Source organism: Pseudopodoces humilis, chromosome 9 (genome assembly GCF_049639895.1).
Source record: "Pseudopodoces humilis isolate 2021_Gansu_Grassland_sample_001 chromosome 9, ASM4963989v1, whole genome shotgun sequence".
Classification (NCBI taxonomy): Eukaryota; Metazoa; Chordata; class Aves; order Passeriformes; family Paridae; genus Pseudopodoces; species Pseudopodoces humilis.
Genome location: NC_142208.1, coordinates 2,594,436 through 2,613,366, shown reverse-complemented (window position 1 = coordinate 2,613,366; position 18,931 = coordinate 2,594,436). Strand labels below are relative to the sequence as shown.

Sequence of the window (18,931 nt, the reverse complement as noted above, 5' to 3'; positions counted from 1 at the left end):
CAGGGCGCAGCAGGAGATTTACGGCAGCAGCTCAGCTGGGGCTGTGCCCTCAGCCCTGCTGAGGCATCCTCAGTCTGGGAGTGGTATTTATAGCTCCAGAAAGACGTGGATTTTTATATACTGAGCTCCTAAGGGGGTGGCCCTGTCTGTGCTGCCAGCCTGACCCCCGCTCATCCCCCACCAGCCACTCTCAGGGAAGGCGATTGGCTCCGTATCCCATTTTTTAAAAAATTAATCACGCCAATAAAAACCCCACCAGAACCTTCCCCATGCCCCTGGAACGCCCCAGTCACAGCCCCAGCTGTGAAGGTGAAACTGCTTTTATTTATAGCAAAATGGCCTTTCCATGAGAAATTTGGGGGTGTCTCAAGGTCCCTGGAAGGTGCAGAAGCTTCCAGCGAGGCTGGATCAAATGTCTCCCAGGGCAGGGGGTCAGGCAAAGGGATATTTTGGGACCTGGGAAGAGTCAATGGAGCTATTTGTGGCACCAGCATCAGCCCAGGGATCCCAGGTGCCAGCAGAGGAAAGGGAGATTTCTGGGGGCATCAGCAGCAATAGGGCAAATGAGGATTTAAATGCCAGGATAACGCTAAACCCTCATGTTTTTGCTACCAAAAATAATGATGGGGGGAAGAGGGGTCCCCTTGGCTCCCTACCTGCCAGAAGAGGATGCTCTGGAGCTCCTGCCTTCCTTTGATGCCTCCCTGCCTTTGGCAGACGCTCCAATTAAAACCTTGGGCTAACGAGCTAATGGGCAGCTCAAACCACCCACACCTTTGGTGAGTGGGCAGGGACCAGCACACCCAGAAATTCCAGAGTGTCTCCCATTGCTCCAGGCTGGGAATGACCCAAAATGCAGTAAAACCACCCCAAAACCTGGGCTGTGGATGTGCCCTGTGCTGGCAGGGCTGACTCACTGCCAGAGGGGAAATGGCAGGGATGTGACCCTGGGCCTCTGAGAGGAGGGGAAAAAAAGGGAAAGGGGAGAAATTCCCACCCTTGTCCTCTGAGAGAAGGGAGAAAAAAAAAAGGAAAAGGGGGAAATTCCCACCCAAAGCTTCCAGCACTTTGGTGCATGGGCCTGGGGAGGAAGAGGGAGGTGTCAGAGGGGTCCAGCCTGCCAAAGCCTCATCCTGCCCCAGGCAGGGGGATGTGAGGAAAAGAGACCCATCCCAAATCCATCCCCAAAACAAGGCACTCCCTGCCCACCTGATCGTGTCCCAAGGGCACCTTCCAATGCCAGGATAACGCTGCCAGGCTGGTGCCATCCTGAGGATGAGAATAATCCCCCAAAAGAGCTCAGCCAGAGGATGTGGGGCTAGTGGGATGGGAGAAGGGCCCTTCTGGGAACATCCCAGCAGAAGAGGAGCTGGCTGGAGCAGGGATCCACAGGACACCAACCCAGCCGGAGCCTTTCACATTATAAACATTTATTTATAGATGTACAATTGTATAATTAACTCTAAATCGAGAGATACAGCCTCTGTGAGCATCCACTGGGATCGACGCCTTCTCCCTCCTTATGATCCGTGAGTATCGACCAGGAAAAATAACCTGAAGGTTTTGGTGGGCAGGCTCCGGGCAGGGAATGCCCTTGGGCAACACATCCAGCTCCTTCTGTGAGCAGGATTTTGGTTTAACCCCGTCCCCATCATCCCTGTGCCTCTATTGAGCGCCATTTCCAATCCTCAAACTTCCACCCAATTTCTTCCCAAGGTGGAGGAAAGATTAAAAAATAAAAAAAAATAAAAAAAAAAAAAAAAAGAAAAAAAAAGAATAAAAACCCCTTAAAATCAGGTCCAAGCCATGGTGGCTGTGGGATAAGAGGGCTTGCAGCCAAGGGGAGGCTGAGATTTCACTAAGTAAATAAACAGCTGAGACAGAGCGCGTGGGTTCCTAAGGACAACGGGATAAAACCATCTCTGCCAGCCCACCCGGGAGCTGCCGTGCTCCCAGCTCACTCCCCTGACCGTGCCAGGGGATGGTTTTCACTGGAAATGTCTTTAGACACAAATGAGCTGCAGAGCAGAAAAAAAAAAAAAAATAAAAAAAAGATAAAAATGAAAATAATCCAGTTTATTCCATGGGAGGTGGCTCTGCTCGTGCTGGCTTTGCTCCCGAGAGATGGCTCCTCACCTGGAGCAGCCTCACACCGGTCCTGCCCGTGGTGGGAGGGGGAGCAGAGGGCAGATCAGACACCCCCTGATCTCCCCCAGCAGAACTTCTTCCAACAGAATCAACGGAACGCTTTGCTCCTAATGGATTTGCGGTATTTTCCAGGATTTGTGGCATTTTCCAGGCGTCCTCCGGGAAACACGAGGCGGGGTGTGAAGGCCAGGGCCAGGCTGCACCCGGGAGCGCCGGTGGGTGAGGAACCCCAGCCTGGGACAGGCACAAAACCTCCCAACAAAGGGTGAGGCCGATGGAAAGCCCTCTCTCCGCTGATTACCAGGCAGAATTCGAGCGGACTCGGCAGAAAAAGGAGTTACGTGCACAAATTAACCAAAGACTGACGAGCAAAATCCATCCAGGACAATCCTCCCCGTCCCGAGCGCGACGCCGGCGCTCAGCTGACCCCGCGGCTTCTGCCAACGCTGCGAATCCACGGCTCTGGACGGGCTCCCTGTGACCCCCTGCACTTTTGGAATCTTTTGGGATTTGATCAAAACCCCAAGGGCAGGTGTATGGATGTCCCCGTCCGCAGAACGTCCTCCCGGGAGCAAAGCACGGCAAAGGGATTCCTGTTCTCCAGGCAGGAAAGTGCTGCGGAGAGAGACGCCCTGGGAAGAGGCTCCCTCGCTGCCCTGCTCCCCAAAAAGGGCAGAAACCAAAATAATTTAATCATCCAACCCCTGCATAGTTTAAAAGTACAACATATATACAGCTATAAATTAATGCTAAATAGATTATATTTTCTTTGCTTTTTCTTTAGTGTTTTCTTTCGTCAACAAATCGTCCCACTTGTCTCTCCGTTGGCAGCGGGGAAGGGTCTCCTTCTGCTTCACTGCAGTTAGTTTGGGTTATTTTTCATTCTGTGTGTCTGTTCCAGGGGCTGTGGGATCCTTGTGGGATCCTTGTGGGATCCTTGTGGGATCCTGGGTGTTGGAAGGGGAGGAGGAAGACGGAGAGCTGGATTTCCTGTCCCAAGCGCTGCCTGCGATCTTCAGAGAGAGGCAGAGAGAAGAAAGAGGGGCAGTTGTGCGTTGCTAATTCTCCAATTCTGTTTTTAAGATAAGGTTTGATTCTTTTTGAATAGCAAAGTCAGTCTGTCACCTCAGCTCAGCGACTTCCCCGAAAGTCTTCAGGCATTTCAACGCTCTGGGAACAAAAGCAGCAGCGGTGTCACTCTCCGGACAATCTGTGACTTCCCCCTTCCTTCCCCACCCCACAGCACAGGCAGCAGCTTTTCCAGGCTCTTTCCAGACCACAGGTGCAGGGAGGGAATTAAAGAAAAGCAGGTAATTAACACCAGAAGAGGCGAAGTCATACAAACCAGAGAGGGGGAGGATCAAGATAAGAACAGATCCAAAAAAAAAAAAAAGCCCAATGGGCCCCCAAGGATTTGCTTTAAAGGCCACACTTTCAGATGCTGAGGAAAACAACCCCCAAAATTGCAAATCAAGCAGCTTAATGGCCAATGTCCTCAAGGAGTCTCTGTGAGCCGAAATGGTCTCCACACAACACCTGGTATAAGCTTCACCCAGGAGTTTTTCCATAGAAATCCCGTGTTCAGGTAATTTTGGGGTAGTGGGATCTGCACATTTCACAGCCAGCCCAGCAGTACCTGGTAGGCGAAATCAGCCCAAAAATTTATGCAGAAAAAGGACTCCAAAGCCTGTGGCCATTTTTTCCCCATTATTTTGGTGCAGCTCTCCCAGCACATCCGGTCTCACATGTGTTATCCGGGCTCTCCTTAATCCAAGCTCTCCAACCCCCAAATCTTCCAGATCCACCCCCTCCCCCAGCTGCTTTTACTTTGATTGCCAGTTTAACACAGTAAGTCACTTCTACAACCTGCTGGGAACATTTGCTTTGCTCTCCTTGAAGGGGAAAACAACAGGAGATGGGAACATCTGTTGGGTGGGACTCCATTCCCTGTCACCATGTTGCTTCACGTGCCAGGGATAACAGCTTTCCCAGTAAAACAGGCAACAAAGCAACCAAAACCAAGGCTTCATTAAAATGTGGGGGCTGAGTGCCACAGCATGTAAGAAACTTCCAACCTCACCAAGGGATTCTGCCCTGCTCCTAGAGGCCAGAGAAAACAGGGAGCCCGCAGAGAGCCGAGGGTGCCGACATGCAAACTAAACCCAATCGATTCCTGATTAACGAGGGCGCGCTCGTCGGAGGGGAGGCCTGGGCGTGTGCACCCCGAGGAGACTCCTGGAGGTCTGTGTCTCAATCAGGGATTTCAGTGATAAAAGCACTACGGGTTCCCCGCTCCCGGCTCGTACTTGGGCTGGGACTATCCGTGCATGGAGGCCTGGACGTCTGACAGTCTGCTACAGCTGGGGGTGCCCATCTTCTGTGCCCGCTGGTACAGCTCCGAGTCCCCGAAGTAGCGTGCCCGGTACAACAAGCCTTCCTCTGCAAAGGGAAAAGCCCAGCGTCAGGAATGCCCTCTGCAAGAGCCTCCCCGGCCAGGCCCTGCTCCCCCCACGGCTCTGCTGGGAACAGGAGGCACCTCCAGTCGTCCAAGGTGAAGTAAAGGATGAGGAAATGCCCCGCGCCCTTCAGGACAGGATGGGCGTAAGAGCCGCTGACAGCTCATCCATCCCGGGAAAAGCCAAGGGAACCCGTCTCCGGTGCCGGGAGGTGCATGGGCAGCCCACACAAGGCTTACCACAGCAGGGCTCCGTGCTTTGGCACCACCCAGGGATCACAGCCCCTCTGACATTCCAGAGCTGAAATCCCATCCCAGCCACAGCTCCCACAGCCGTGACCATCACAGCAGCCTGAGCACACAGGTTGCCCCTGGACTCGCTCTTGGACCCTCTGCCACCAGGATATTTGGCTGGATCACCTGCCTGGGCAGCCCCCACAGCCCCCGGAGCAGGGCTGGGATGTGGGACGCGTGACACCACGGGCAGCAGACTTCCCAACACCGTCCTCGACCAACTGAAATATTACCCAGGGCTATCAGAGATCCCAGAGGTTCTGCCTTCCCCCTCCACTGGAAATCAGAGGTATCCTGCTGACATGGCAGGGCACAGCTCTTGTCTGACCAGTTCTGCAGCAGCATTAAAAAGCAAAACAAAACAAAAACCCCCCACATACCGGGCCTGTCGTGAAGTCATAGACTGAAAAAAAACCAAAGCCAACAACACAGGAAATGTGCTGGCACCATGCTAAAGTATAACTTTAGCACAGCTTAGTCCTCAAAGGCCTTTCCAAAGCCACCCCACGGAGCAGCTCCTGCCCCCTCACTACTCACTCTGCTGCTTCTCTCTCCAGCAGTTATTCCGAAGGTTTGCTATGTAATCGTCCTCCACGCTCCGCTCGATGTTCTTCAGGTTCGTGCCCGTGTACTCCTCGGCAAAGCTCTCGGACACGTAGTAGGGGACTTTCAAGTGCTCTGTGACCCTCCTGTGTGTGTGACCCACAGACCTGGTGCAGGGACAAGAGCACAACAGTGCAGGACGGGTTTCAAGGGTGCAGCAAAGCCCCCAGTTCAGGTGATGTGATTCCAAAGGGCGGGAAACATCCCTCAGCCCTAACCAGCCACCGGAATGGAGGCTTGGGAGGGAGCAGCATTTCTGCTGGAAATCAACCACCAACACTGGGAGAGAGAAGCTGCCAGGCCTCCAGCAAGGTGGGCAGAGTTGTAAACACACACACACAGCTCCAAGACACACTGCCCAGGGCCTAAACCCACGTAAAATAAAACGTTCCCTGGAATTTTCATTAAATTATTGAATCTGTGATTCCCTCCACGCGCAAAGTGGGACCTGCTCCGTGCCCCAGCCTGCATCAACACTTTCCAGAAGGAAATATCTTCCTCCCCTGTCCCTGTGGATTTGCATTTCAGACAAAGCCCTGCTCTTGCTTCCCCTGACACCCCAGCAAACCTAGAGATCCTCCCTAGGGTGTGTGTGTGAGCTGTAACACAGGAGCTGGGCCCAAATGCTGGATCTGCCAGGAACTGCTCCACCTGGAGACGTGCCCAAAGTTCCCCGTAATAAATACCAGCTGCTGCTGCTGCTGCATGGAAAGTCAGCCTGATTCTTGAGCCAGGTATAAACATTAACTCATCCAGCTCACCTTTCAGTCTGTTATCAGAGTTTACAGGTGGGATCCCAAGACTCCTGCACGTTTCAGTGCTGGATAGCTGAATGGACTGAATGGGAGCACAAATCTGCTGGGATTTCTCAAGACAGAGGTGCAGCCTGGAAAAAGCCAAGCTCACTATTTTCCCTGGCCAGACAGAGCCCTGAGCACTCCCGAAGTTCATACTCCTCTCCTGGATGGACTACAGAGCGTGCCCTCACAGGAGAAGGACTGGGAATGGCAGGGGTGTGAAGCGTGAAAATCAGGGCACAAGAAACCTGTCACCTGCAGTCAGACATGCAATTAAGTCAGGCCAATTCCATGAACTGTTACTGAACAGTAACAATCAGGCCCACAGCCAGGCAGCTCTTCCAGCAGGAAGATCCTTTCTGGAAGAGATTTACAAAGGTAACAGTGGTTCTTTAGGACTCTGCCCTCCTCAGTGACAGCTTCACTACGGAGAAGTGGCATTTAAATCTCTGGGTTCAAAGCTGAGCTGAGCTCAGGCACAGCTTTCCCTTCCCTCCTGGCAGAGGAGCTGGCAGTCAGTGATCCAGCAGCTCCTCCTGCCGGCACTGCAATGCCTCATTCCAGCTCAAACACCCTGGCTGCTCGGGAAGGCTGGAGGAGGACTGGACGAGCTCATTTGCCACCCCTGTCCAAATCCAGGCTTGGAAACCAGGTTGCTTGCTGCTACCTGAACATGCAGAGACAGGGACAGCACAGGGAACAGAGCAGCAGAGAAACATCTGGGGCTCAGGAATGGCCTCCTTTGGCAGCTGGCAAGGTTGGAAGCAAATCCCTGCCCACTTAAATGCTGTCCTCCCTTTGGTGTCTTCTCACCCCACAAACTCTTCACCAGTACAAACCAAACTGGTGTACGTGTACAATGCTTAGTTTTACAATGCTAATACCAGCTGTGGAAATCACAGCTCAACACCCCTCACCCTCTCAGAATGACCCTTAACTGTGACAAAACCATCACATCTTTTGGTCCCAAGCACCAATGTCAAAGTCCTCACTCTGAGTCTGAGAGCTAAGCTGGGTTTTATAGTATTTAACATCATGCCCCTCCCCTGGAATTGTTCAAGGCCAGGTTAGATGGGGCTTGGAACAACCTGGTCTAGTGGGAGGTGTCCATGGCCACAGCAGGGGGGTGGAACAAGGTAATTTTAAGGTCCCTTCTAATCCAAAGCCTTCTGGGATTCTATGATCAATGGCAAACACTGCTACCTGTGAAAACAGGCAGGAAGCCCAAGCTGCAACCAGGTCTGCCCTCTCTAAAAGCACATAAAGAACTCACGCTGAACATGCATTAAGCTTTTGCCAAGAATGATGCAAGCAGACAGAAATCAAGCCTGTTTTCCCACTCTTTGTTAGCACTGCAAAGTGACTAAGAATAAGGACACATTTCATTAGTCACTGGAGGGAGCAGATGGGGGCATTTCCACGGGATCTAGAACACAGCAGTTTCACTTTCACATCCTGAATGTCTGGCCAAAGCTACTTCATGGCAAGATGGGAGTTCAGAAACAGGGGGTTTCTCTGGGAGTGTCTTTTAGTCCTTATCCTCTTCCTCTGCTGTGTTGTACTAAGGCTTTCATGGAGAGCATGGCTTTTGTTTTTCACACTCTAACTCTACACCTCAATTTGTTCCAAATGGGATTTTGGTACTGGGCTTCAGCCTCCCCAAACCATTTTGTCTGTCCCTTTCCACGACAGACACAGCTGTGGGTATGGACTGCAGGATGTCCCTGACAAGGAACTCTCTCCATTAAGGGAAATGAGCACCCTCCAACTTTCCCTGCACCTTGTGTCTCACACCTGTTTGAGAACCACGAAGACTTCACTGGCAGCAGGAGCAATGGGGTCAGGAGATAAAGCAAAAAAAAAAAAACAACCAAACCCAAAGAAAGCCAGGAAGAACGGAGGCAAGATCCCTGCCCCAACCACACCCCTCCGGAGCCGCCCCTTCCCCATGTGGATAAGTTTTAGAGGAATGGGTACTAACAGCCTGTGGCTCAAACTGTAGGGTGGGCTGGAGACCATCATCTGGCTGAGAGCAGACACGATGATCAGGATGAGGATGGGCATCAGCTGGACAAACAGCCCCAGGCCACCCTGAGGGAACAGAAACACACAGTGGAGTGCTACCCATACAGCCGGACAAGGATCCCATGGCATTGCTCTCCCTCCCTCCCTGTGTTCCAACACAACCTCCTCTCTCCTGCTTTTCACCCAAAACAGCTGGGAGGAAGAACCCAGCAGCCCACAGGACAGTGTGACTCCAAAGGTCCAAACCCCCTGGCCCTTCTCTGGATGTGACAATGGGCAGAGGGGACTGCCAGGGGGAGCCTTGAGAGGGGAATTCCAAAGGCCTCATGCCAGTTTGTATTTCTAGAGCAAACTAGTGAGCAGGACTGGTTTTATGGCTGGCCTTCTCCCCTTTTCAGTGCTGGATGGATGAAGGTAATTCCCCCTCTCCCTCATCTCTTGAGCTCCCTTCAGTTCCACCTTTAAGCTTAAGAAAAAAAAATATTCAGGAAATTCTTGTTTATTTTTTTTACAATAAAATTTGCTCTGCCCAGACAAAAGCCATAACCCTGACTCCAGCTTTCTGTTGGAGGGGGTGGCAACAAGCAGGACTGTTGGACAAGCCAGCCACAGGAACCAGCTCCCAGTGATCCAGCCTCCCGGATCCCAGTGCGTTTTCCACTTACGTCCCCCTGGTGCTCCCGCCTGTCCTGCCTCTGGTGGTAGGTGTATCTCATCCTGCCATTGCTGTACACGTGAACATTACCTGAAGGAAGAAGAAAACTCTTTATTCCAAAGTCACAGTGTGGAGGGTGCTGCTGGCTGCCCAGGGAGGGGCCACAAAAGGTGGCCATGATCTGTGTCACCTGCTTACAGGCTGAAACAGGAGTATTCCTAAGGTGCTTTGAGTGCAGAGTTGGGCACAGAGTTGCTTCTGCAAGATTTTGCAGGATCGTATGAAAACTCAGCTTGGAAGTGACCTCAGGAGGTTCAACCTCCTGCCCAAAGCAGGGTGAGCTACAGAGAGAGAATACCTTGCACAGGCCTTCTCCTTTCTGATGGGATAAATGACAACCAGTTACAAACAGAAATAATTCTGGGGTTTTCCCCACCCTGCAAACAAAGCTCTTCCATGTCTTGTTTTAAATGTCAAAGCTACAGCTGCAAAGGGAGCCAGGCTGAGACACCAGCCCTCAATTCTCTTGGGACAGTGAGGAAAGGGAAAAAGAGGCTGAGCTAAAATAGCAACATGCTGTTTTTGCAGGAGCAGCTTGGCCTCTCTGCCAGGCAGAGCACAAATGCTGCAAAAGGCTTCCAGATGCCTTTGAGTCATCGGTGTTGGGGTGTTAGTGCTTAGATTGCAGTCAGGAAAGAGCTACCAGACTGAATTTTCTTAACTGAAACCAAATTATTTTTTTCAAGTTGGTCCACAGAGGTCAAAAAGCCCTGTGTCCACTTCCAGTCAGATATGACTGGAACAAATGCAAAGGAGTCTCCTGAAATACCCTTCTCCTGACATGGAATCTGTGTCTTTTGTGCAAGTAAAGGAACAGATTCTTTCCTGCTCCCCAAGCCATGATCAGCACCGTGGACAGACAGGACACAGATTTATTTTTCAATTCACAAGGTCTAAATTATGCTGTAGAAATATTATTTTCCTTTTTTTGTTTTATGGAACACAGGGGAGAGAAGGAAGTGGCCACTGATCTTGGAGAACCCGTTCCAGCTGCGTGGTGGAGCAGACAGAGATCAAGAACAAGGCCCAGGTGTTACCACAGTTTGCTCTGATAAGAAGATTTAAATTTCAAAACCACCAGGCAGAAAAGCCTTCCTCAAAACCAGGATTATATACACAACGACCCTTAAAACAGATCACTTTTTCTTCAAGCATTCAACCCAACCTAACAGCAGCTGATGTTGCCAGCATGCAAACAAACACCTGAGGCTGGGAAGAAGTGCAGCTCTGATGGTTGCTGAGCTCTCCAAAGATGAACAATTTAAGAAACTCGAGGTGTTTAGGCCACATGTGAAGGAGAACTCCCCCTCAGCAAGCCCAACAACCCTTGCACAGCCCAATAAACCCCAACTGCGCCTTTCCAATGCCAAAAGGATGCCACAAGAAATGAAGATTTGAAGACTGAAGGTGCTTACTAGAAGGAAAACCACCCCCGAAGAACATGTTGAAGAGGTCCTCAGGGGAGATGTCGGCCTCGAAGCCGCGGTGGAAGTCGGCGTGGCTGTGTCCGTGGCGGGCGGGGTTGAGTTTCTCGTCTCCGAACTGGTCGTACTGCTTCCTCTTCTCCGGGTTGCTCAGCACCGCGTACGCGTTCCCGATGGCTGCGGCAAGGACAACGAGGAAGCAGTTAGCTCCTTTCTCCCACAAACTGCCAGGATTTGCCTTTCTCATCCTGCAAACCAAGAGTCTCAGCTCTTGGCCTTCTGTTGCAAAGATCCGTGTCTCTGCAACAGGTACCAAGTCTTGGGCAAATCCAGGCAGGAGGAAACCACAGTCAGTGAAAAATTCCTTAATTAATTCAAATCAAGATGTTATGATATGACTGATAAAGATTTGGTGAGTGTCCTCAGAGAAACCCTTCAGCTGTAGGCAGCTGTGGAGGGAAATTTCATTCAAAAGTGGCATTAAGGGAACTCAGTGTCAGAGCCTAAAACCAGAACTGCAAAGAATTTAATCCCTGAAAGAGACTTTAAAACTTTCCATAAAAGCTGCTAAGGAAACATTAGCCAGAAGTTGCATCCATCAGCTATGAGTTTCAGTACCTCCAGATGCCACATGCAAAGTGCATAATTACAAGGACTGTTAATCAGTGCCTGTGAGGCTGGAACTAAACCCCTGACAGGTCTCTGGGTCCCTCTCCTTCCAGCCTCAGGAGTTTGAGCCCTTTTCCCAACATGTCTGCCTGTCACCTTCCTATTCCTGAACTCACCCCTCCACACATTCCAGCTTCCCTCTGCTCTCTGTACCAACCCAGCCCAGGCCTCCCCGCGTCGCAAGGACCCAAAATGCCCATGGCAGTGGCTGCCTGGTGTGTAAAAAGCAGGGGCAGAAGGGATGGAAAAGGGGGAAAAGGGGGATAATGGGCCCTTCTGGAGGAGATCAGCTCTAAGATTCAACATTTTCCCCATGGTCAGATGGAGGTGTATGGTTTCTTCTCCGAGTGGAGATTTGGAGGGCAGAGGATGTAATGTCAATACACTCCTCCTTCTTGGTTATAATTAGTGCACCCAGAGCAAACATTTCTAGAGCCAGGCAGGGAAGCTGGTGGACAAGGACTGACTCAGAGAGTGTCGACCACACAGCTGGAAAGAACAAAGGAAGCAATGACAACAGAGCGGTGCAGGGTTTGTTCACTGACTTTGTGCTGACAAAGCCCAAGAAATGCCTCATTTTTTTAGCTCCAAGTAGCCAAGGCTCAAGGCTTTTTCCAAGAGCAGACAGGTAGTGATGCAGATCTGCCATGAGACAGCCTGCAGCCAGCTGGAACTGTAAACTGAGACACGGGCTCAGCACAAGACGCAGCACCTTATCAGCAGTCACCGGGAAGGCGAATGCCAAGACTTCAGCTAATACATCAACGTAAAGAAAAATTAACTCATATCCTCACAGCAGGGCACGTTTCCCCCTTCACCCTCTGGAACCAAACAGGTGGACTTCAGCTCAGGGGCTGAAGGACAGGAAGCCATGGAGGCAAGGCCTGGAGGAGATAACCCCGCAGAGGGGGATAAAGGGCACTTTGCTTAACGCTCCACTTCTGGCACGGAACTCCTGCCAAAGCCTTGGGCAAACATCATTATTCAAGATTATAGGTGAGGAAACCTGCCTTTGGCCACTGAGGGATGCAAGGATGAGCTGTGGAGCAGCAGCTCTGCACAGACAGAGCTGATACCTGTGTGCAGATGCTCTTTCATCTGCCCCCCACACCAGCACAGGCTCTCCCAAGTAGCTGGGGGTCAGTCACTATTTGCTAACACTTATCAGGGAAGGATTTAAGACTTAAAAGGCTTGAACAAACCTTACCTAAGACTTTTACTGCTGAATTTGCGTCTGTGAGGAGCTCACCTGAATACTGTACCAGAACACCCACATCAGGCCAGCACTGCTCCCTGCTCCAGCAAAGCTCTCATGCATTTCACTCCCACTATCAGGCTGCTTTTGGGTGAAAGGTGCCATAAAGACCCTCTGGCTCCAGCCCCTGCCATGGACAGGAACACCTTCCAATACCCCAGGTTGCTCCAAGTCCTGTCCAACCTGGTCTAGAAAACTTCCAGGGATGGGGCAACCACATCTTCTCTGGGCAGCCTGTGCCAGAGCCTCAGCACTGTCTCGAGTAAAGGATTTCTTTCTAAAAAGTGGCCAAAATCAGACTATTTAAATGGCTTCCAAACCAGTGCTGTATGACTGGCACTCAGGAGTTCTGTGTTTAGCTCAATGACAATAATCAAACTTCCACAACTTTCAGGGGAAAATGGGATTATATGTTCCAAGCAATAGCATCTCTCTTGGAAAATAACTCCAATTTCAAGGTATCTTACTCTTATTACCCAGGAAACACCCCTGCTGCATTTATAGAGAGGCTCTGAGAATTCTCTTTGCTGCAGAACTAGAGCTCCTTTTCTGAGTTCTGGCTGGGCTCACTTGTGTGGCTGCTTCAGTTTGACCCTAGAAACTTCCACTTGGGATTTCTATCCACGAATGGTCGGGTGTTTCCTGGAATGTTTCTCCTGAGGGGTTTGTGAACCCTGCATCCACCTCTGGTGCTGCACAAGTTAACTGGGTTAATCCTGACAGAATTCCCTCCTGAGCAGCATGGCAGGAGGTTGGAGAAACACACAGGCTGCTGGGAGAAAGAGAAGGAAGGCTTTTCCTCACCCAGCAAATAGAGGTGAATCCTACCCGTGCCAACCTGTGTTTATTATTTTAAGCTCATACTTTGGTCATGACATGACCAGCCCTGAAGTGAGACAGCTTCACAAAGAGCACCTTCATTTCACTCTGCTTGACTCGTGGGGTTTTTTTTAAGGATTCTCACAAGCCCAGCTCAGTGAGAGTTGGGGACAAACCACAAATCTGGAGCTGGCTTTACCTTTGAAGGCCTCCGTGGCCCCCGGTGCGTGATTCTTGTCCGGGTGGAACTTCAGTGCCAGTTTCCTGTAGGCCTTTTTCAGATCCTCATCAGAAGATTCTCTGCTGACTCCCAGAATTTCGTAGTAATCTTTGCACTGCTTTACCCTGCCAAGGGAGAGGGCAGCAAACAGAGACCCTGAGCTCCAGGAGTGAAAATTTGAGACTCTTTGTCTCGAATACTTGTCAGCTCAGAGACTTTTCAGGCAGCATCATTTGGATGGATGTTGCTCAGGGAATCTCTGGATTACTCAGCCCCTGCTCCTCACAGGGTGACCCAGTTGTTTTCACCGACTCACTCCGGCTGTGCCGGCAGGACCAGCACAGAACGAGTTGGGCCAGTGGAGGTGGAAGGGCCCCTCCTCAGACCCACACAGGAATGTGATTGGCAAATAAACTTCACATTCATCATGTGCACGTGCTGGAGGCTGTTTGGGAAGGACTACAGCACCTGAAGGATATTGTCCTTTCCCCACCTCACTCTCTCCTCAGCTAATTCCCAGATCTAAAACTTGCATCAGCTGAATTGCAGAGAAGGAAGGAGGGAGCAGCCCAGGGTGTGCAGCCCTGTTCTTCCTGGGCACACTCAGCCCAGCCAAGGCTTCTGCTTCTCACGTGATGAGACAGAATCCGGCAGGCTGGGTTTTTGGAAAAGTGGATGACGTAGCAAACATTCCTGCAAGGCCCTTGGAGCGGCTCTTGCACAATTCAGGCCGTGCCCATAACCTTAAACAAAGTTTACCAAGTGACTGCACCTGCAGTTAAGTCCTTCAGCTTCCAGGATGGGCAAATGGGAGAAAGGAATAAAGGGAAGCTTGAAACAGGGTTTGGAAAACGAGCAGACCCAACCCAGCTGCCTGCCAGGGCGACTGGAGCTATAAATCCTCCTGGGCATGTTCTTAACACTATTCCATACGGTTCAAAGCTGAAATCTTTAAAATACTGTGAAAAGCAGACAGGTACACCACGTGATAAAGTCAAACAAATGCCCCTGAGAGCTGTGCACAGACCTCTTCACTGCATCCAGCTGGTCTTGAGTGTAGCCCTTGGGGGCCTCCCCCCCAGCCTCTCCGTTGGCCGATGGGAAGTCGCCGCTCATTTTCCTGAACTGAGGGTTTGTGGATTCCCTGGACTGGGATTGGCCATTGGCTGACTGCTCGCTCTTGCTGAGTGACTCGAGCAGAACTGAAAGGAGAGAAACAAAAATATAAAGAAGAAAGCACCAAGCTCAGCCTGCCCTTCCAGCTCTCCCATGAAGAGACTCCTCTTCATCTCTGTCACCTTCCCAAGACCCCCCCATCCTTCCCCAGGAAGACCCTCACCTTTCCTCCCATGCAATCTTTCAGCTCCTCTTGCTTTTCAGCCAGGCATGAGGGCTACTCCTGAAGATGTTCTTCTCCCAACACACACAACATCCATAAAAACCCCAGAACCACCCAGACAGACAGCCCAGGAGCCACAGCAGATCAGTAAAGCAGTGTATCCCTGTCCTTTTTTCCCCTTCCATCTCTCCTTGACAGCAAAGCATGTCCAAATTTGTCCTCTAGCACATTATAAAGCGTATCATTCTTCTTTATCTCCTGCCTTTGAGAGCCTACAGTGCTGGGGAAGTGATGTGACGATGCCATATCTTTAGAGAGCTTAGAAAATAATTCTGTGGGCTGCCAATCCCACGGGGACACTCCTCTTTTGGGGACAGAGCTGCAGCACTGCTGGCTGCCAGCTCTTCACACGAGTCACAGGGGCGCTTTGTTCTCCTGTCGCTACCTACGGATTTGGAGCAGCTGTGAAAACCATCTTCCCTCTCCTGGTGTGCATAAATTCACCTGCCCTTTTCTTTTCCTCCTTGCAAGGCTCAGGCACTGTCTTCCATCCTCTCCAGCCAAGAGGGGAAAAACATCCAGGCCTGGCCTAAGCACCCAGGTGACACAATGGAGGGAGACTCCAAGCATCTTTCCACCATGCATTTCCCTGGCAGCTGCATAGCACCATCTTTTAAAACTGCTTTTCAAACCAAGCATCAGACTGATTTCTTCACCCCCATTAAGAAGAACAGGCACACATGCCACAGTGAAACCCAGCCAAGGACATTTACACAGGCCCCAGTATCCTGAGCTTGCAGTCCTTTATCCAGAGCCTAGAACTGGGAAGGACCTTCCACCTTCTCCCATGGATTGCACACTACAGACCTTGCACTATGGGGTATCACCTTCTTTAGGCAAGTGCAAACAACTCTTGCAGGCCAAGAGATGAGCCAAGATATCCTATCTGGCCCCAGCACTTGGAGGGGGCAGAAAAATCCACTTGGTAATCCAAAAGCCAATAGAGGATGAGGGATGAAAAGGACAGTGGGCTAAGGAGCAGTAACCCACTGGATGAGCTTTTGGGTTGGAGGCTTCACAAATTTAAAAATAATTTATTTTAGAAAAGTAAATTCTTCCCTCCCTCATATTCCCAATGCTTCAGTGTTCACTGAATGATAGCCTTCGGTTTTGCTTCTTCCAAACCTGGAGCAATCTGCCGGGTGATTTTAAATTTAACCTCACAAGGTTCACCCACCTTCCCCACATCCTGCTGCTTTGGGCTTAGTTCCCTACAGCTTACCAGGAGATTTTGATCTTAGAACAGTTCAGGTTGGAAGAGATCTCAAAGCCCATCCAGCTTCACCTCCTGCCATGGGGCAGCCTTTCACTATGGCTCCAAGCCCCAAAGTCCAACCTGGCCTTGGATACTTCCAGGGATCCAGGGGCAGCCACAGCTTCTCTGGGCACCCTGTGCCAGGGCCTGCCCACCCTCACAGGGAACAATTCCTTCCCATTGCCCCTTGTCCTGCCACTCTGGTTCCTGATAAAATCTCTCTTAAATTTTCTTGTACCGCCTTCAGCCCTGGAAGGAGCAGTGAGGTCTCCACAGAACCTTCCATTCTCCAGGCTGAGCAGCCCCAGCTCTCCCAGCCTGGCTCCAAAGGGAGAGGTGCTCCAGTCCCCTCAGCAACTCCATGGCCTCCTCTGGACTCTCTCCAGCAGCTCCAGGTCCCTCCTGTGCTGGGCCCCAGGGATGGGGCAGCTCTGCAGGTGGGGTCTCACCTGAGCACAGGGACAGAATGCCCCCTCCCCTGCTGCCCAAAGTGTATTTCCCAAACCCAACCACAGAAATCCACAGATGGCCACAATAGGTCAATCCCATTTTGCTCTACAGCCCCAAACCTGTTGCTTTTGCATCCTCTGTGTAGCCCCAGCACAGCACAAATTCAGGGATTACTGAAGCAGAGAGTGCAGAATTAGGCTTCAGTTCTGCCAACTCAGTTCCTCCCCAGCACGTGCCATGGAGCACTTTTCCTCCATTATTAACCAGTGTTTGCCCAACTTCCAATAAATTTTCCCCTGCTCCCGTATTTCTGACCAGCGTGTGACTGCCTCTGCCAACGTGCCCTGACACAGGAGATTTTTGCTGCAATCCCCTTGCAAAACCCTTCTCTGATCCCAAAAAGCCCAGCCAGGGTCAGGGTTTGCAGCATCGGCTGCACAAGGGCCACGTCGCTGAGTGTTGCCAAACCCCGGGTGACTCCTGGGGAAGAGATTTCCCAGGAGCTCCTCAGTGACCACCGTGGGATCTCTGGCAGTGTTTCCCAACTCCAGACCCAGCAGGACATCGAGCAAAGGCTCCTTGGATGAGAAACTTGGTTGGGTCTGGCCACAGATTAGCACGTTGTGTTGTTTAACATTAACCAGCCCTGCTGCCCCCCGCCGGCCTCTGCTTTCCTCCAAAAGTCACTTTTCCTTCCCAGGAATTTCTCCAAAGTATAAATTCCAGAGGAAAGGGAGGGGAGGAAAACCACACCACACGTACAACACGCTGTGTTTGAGGGAGCGGGAAGAGGCCTGGTGCAACCAAAAAGAGGATTACAGGAAGCCTTGGGACAGCCAAAATGCAAAGCTCAGCCAAAGAATCCAAACACAGACAAGGTCAAAGTGGGAAAAAAAAAAAAAAAAAAATTTTTTTTTTTTTTCCTTTGCATAATATTCTGCAATGTAAGAACACGCAGGGAAAGAACTGTGTTTGGCTGCTTTCACAAACCACTTCCCATATTAATTAAAGCATTCAGGAAATTACGAAAACGAACATAAATCTGTCTTCAAGGAGGATTATTTTGTTACACATGTGAGAGTGTGATCCCAGCCACAGCCTGTCTGTCTGCAAACAGGGGGAACAGGAGGGGGAGAGGAGGAATACGATGAAAACAGAAGGAACAGGAAGAGGAGAGAAGGAATGGGAGGAGGAACAAGAGAAGGAAAGGAGGAAGGATGAGGAGGAGAGGATAAATAAGAGGAAGAGATGAAGAGGAGAAGGAATAGGAGGAGAGAAGGAATACGAGGGGGAATGCAGGAACGGGGAGGAGAGGAAAAGGAGAGGGAGGGGAGGAATGGGAGGAGGAGAGGAACAGAAATAAGAGGAGGAGAAAAACAGGAAGAGGAGAGGAACGGGAGGAGGAAAGGAACAGGAGGAGAGGGACAGAAACAGGAGGGAAGGAATAGGAGAGGGAAAAGAAGAGCAGGAATAGAAATGGAGGAATAAAAGTGGGAAAGGAGGACTATAAGAAGGAGATGAAGAGGAGGTACACGAGGAATAGGAGGAGTGTAATAGGAAAAGGAGAAAAGGAATACGAGGAATAGGAAAAGAGGAACAAGAGGAGGAGAAGGGCTTTTCGCAGCCCCCCGAGAACTTCTCACTGGCCTTGACAAGCTCCTTCCCTCCCCTCAGCGCTGCTCCACCAGCAGCGGGTGTTGTGCCCGCGGCTCAGGGGTCCCACAGCAGCGCGGAGCCGCTCCCCCGTCCCTTCCCGGGCCCCTCCTCACTGGGAGTCCCCGCTGAAGATAGAAGCCGTGAGCAGACGGCACCGATCGCAGCCCATCGGTACCCGGTCCCAGGCGGTACCGCAGCCCGAGCACCCGGGACACCCCCGGGACCCCCGAGGAACTCGCTTTCCCGGCGCGCCCCGCGCGCACTGCGCAGGCGCGGTGAGGGTGAGAGGTCAGGCCCGGCGGCGTCCGCGCAGGCCGCGCTCCCCCGGGCCCCCCGCCGCGCCCCCGGCTCGGTGCTCACCGCGGACCCGCTGCGAGGGGTACAGGCGCTGCGCCTTCTCCAGGAAGCGGCGGGCCTTGTCGGGCTGGTTGGCCTTGGCGGCGGCCAGCGCGATACCAATGCACCGCTCCGCCTCGTCCCGGTTCGACTCCATGGCGGCGGTGGCCGGGCGGGGGGGCGGAGAGGCGGGGCCGGGCGCAGAGTGATGACGTCACAGGACACTGCCCTCAGGCGGGCGGGGCCGATGGAGGATTTTTGGGGAGCAGGGAAGGCGCAGGGAGGGAGCAGATTTTGGGGGGAGAGACGCCAAAGGGCAGCTGCGGACCCTGCTCTCGGAGGGGGTTGGGAAGGATTAACCCCTTCAGGAATTCTCTCTCCTCCTTATCGAGTTTCCTGCCTTTGGAACAG

General features: G+C 51.7%; 1 protein-coding gene across 4 annotated transcripts; it reads right to left on the bottom strand.

Annotated features, from left to right (window-relative positions):
* Positions 1-1,410: 1,410 nt before the first annotated feature.
* On the bottom strand, positions 1,411-18,698 carry DNAJB12 (DnaJ heat shock protein family (Hsp40) member B12). Of its 4 annotated transcripts, none has more exons than XM_014261656.2 (9): positions 18,545-18,698; positions 14,452-14,626; positions 13,404-13,549; positions 10,453-10,638; positions 8,988-9,067; positions 8,279-8,388; positions 5,435-5,607; positions 4,455-4,587; positions 1,411-3,415 (listed from the first exon to the last, which is right to left on the bottom strand). In XM_014261656.2, the coding sequence occupies exons 1-8, from the start codon at positions 18,675-18,677 to the stop codon at positions 4,466-4,468; spliced, it is 1,125 nt and encodes a 374-aa protein (XP_014117131.1). In that variant the 5' UTR covers positions 18,678-18,698; the 3' UTR covers positions 1,411-3,415; positions 4,455-4,465. The 4 variants fall into 4 exon arrangements, with proteins under 4 accessions (XP_014117131.1, XP_014117130.1, XP_005533165.1 ...); XM_014261655.2 differs by having other exon boundaries at positions 1,411-3,318; XM_005533108.3 differs by having other exon boundaries at positions 1,411-4,587.
* Between the last annotated feature and the right edge of the window lie 233 nt (positions 18,699-18,931).